This window comes from Lagopus leucura, unplaced genomic scaffold (assembly GCF_019238085.1).
Source record: "Lagopus leucura isolate 7727_CA_CO unplaced genomic scaffold, USGS_WTPT01 Super-Scaffold_100002, whole genome shotgun sequence".
NCBI classification, from domain to species: domain Eukaryota; kingdom Metazoa; phylum Chordata; class Aves; order Galliformes; family Phasianidae; genus Lagopus; species Lagopus leucura.
The window spans coordinates 50,615,154-50,616,462 of NW_024962263.1; the positions used below are offsets into that span (position 1 = coordinate 50,615,154).

General features: G+C 66.4%; 1 protein-coding gene across 1 annotated transcript in view; it reads right to left on the reverse strand.

The window, feature by feature from the left end:
* Positions 1–1,027: 1,027 nt before the first annotated feature.
* The window catches only part of CEBPD (CCAAT enhancer binding protein delta), a 1,270-nt gene continuing 988 nt past the window's right edge, over positions 1,028–1,309 (reverse strand). The window contains exon 1 of the mRNA XM_042869650.1: positions 1,028–1,309. This exon is cut by the window's right edge and continues 988 nt beyond it. Within this exon, the coding sequence (XP_042725584.1) occupies positions 1,073–1,309 (237 nt within the window). The 3' untranslated portion in view covers positions 1,028–1,072.

Here is a 1,309-nt window from a genome sequence, read left to right on the forward strand (position 1 = left end):
CGAGAAGGGAGGCCGTCAAACGGGGGGGTGTACGGAGCGCACAGAGCTCTGCTCGGCCGCCCCGGCTCTTGTGCTGAGCCGTTTGTTGTTATGGCACGTCGAACGCCTTGTTCTGGAGTTCCGAACGGTTGGGACGTTTTGTATTCTGTTATGTCAACGGCAAACACGTTACTGCCGCTTCTGCAATGAATGCCGCGGGGCAGCTCTGCCGGCGGGACCCACGGAAGCGGCTGGTTCCGAGCGGCGGTGTCGGTTACCGCCGGGTAATAAATGGCACTAAGACTTGACCAGCGCTTGTGTTGAGATGTCCCGCATTCCGAGTCCGCGTGTTCGGGGGGTGCCGCGCGTCCCTGCGGCCGGCTAACATCGGAGCCCTGCCCTCTAGCTCGCCCGGGGGAGCCGATATGGGGGTCGGCGTAAGAGCTCGGGCTGAGGGTGGGTTTCGTAAACGGCGAGAGCGAAGGGCAGGAGTCCCTCAGTGCGGCGGGCGGAGAGCGGCTCCGTGCGCACCCGCCACAGCGGCGTCGCGCCGCTCGCCCCGCGCCCGTTCCCTCACCTGGCCCGGGCCGGAGGGCGGCCCCGCCCGCAGCGCAGCGCAGCTCTGCCGCCGGCACAGCCCCGGCCCGCGGCCCCGCCCCGCTCCCTCGCCCCGAGCGCCGCGCCCGCCCGCAGCCGTACGGCACAGACGAGAGCGGAGCGTCTTTAAAATACTCGTTCGGTTTTATTCTTAAGAAATGCTGTAAAAATCGATATAAAAGGTCATGCTCGGTCCTCGCCGTCCTACCGCCTAGCGCACACGGGTGTTCGGATCGTTAACAGATGTACCATAGCTGCATCGGTTCGAGTAACACGTAGAAAAGACAGGGACTACCGTTACAAAAATAACTTAAGGGAGCGAACGAAAAGACGCGTAGCTTCGGTTCCTTTCGCTTCTTCGCGGCGAACGCCGCGGCCCCGCGCCCGGAGCGCCGCGCACCGCCGGGTGGGCCCGGCCCGGCACCTCCACTCCGCTCCGCTCCGCGCGGCCCTGAGGTAAGAGACGCCCGCCCCGCGGGCCGGCCTCGCCGCGCCGCTACCGGCAGTCGGAGCCCGCCGAGCCGGGCTGCAGGAAGGAGGCGGCGGGCAGCTGCTTGAAGAAGTGCCGCAGGCCGCTCAAGTCCCGGGTGAGCTGCTCGATCTTCTTGTGCAGCTTCTCGTTCTCGGCCGAGAGCTCCAGCAGCTTCTGCTGCATCTCCTGGTTGCGCCGCTTGGCCTTGTCGCGGCTCTTGCGCACGGCGATGTTGTTGCGCTCGCGGCGCTGCCGGTACTC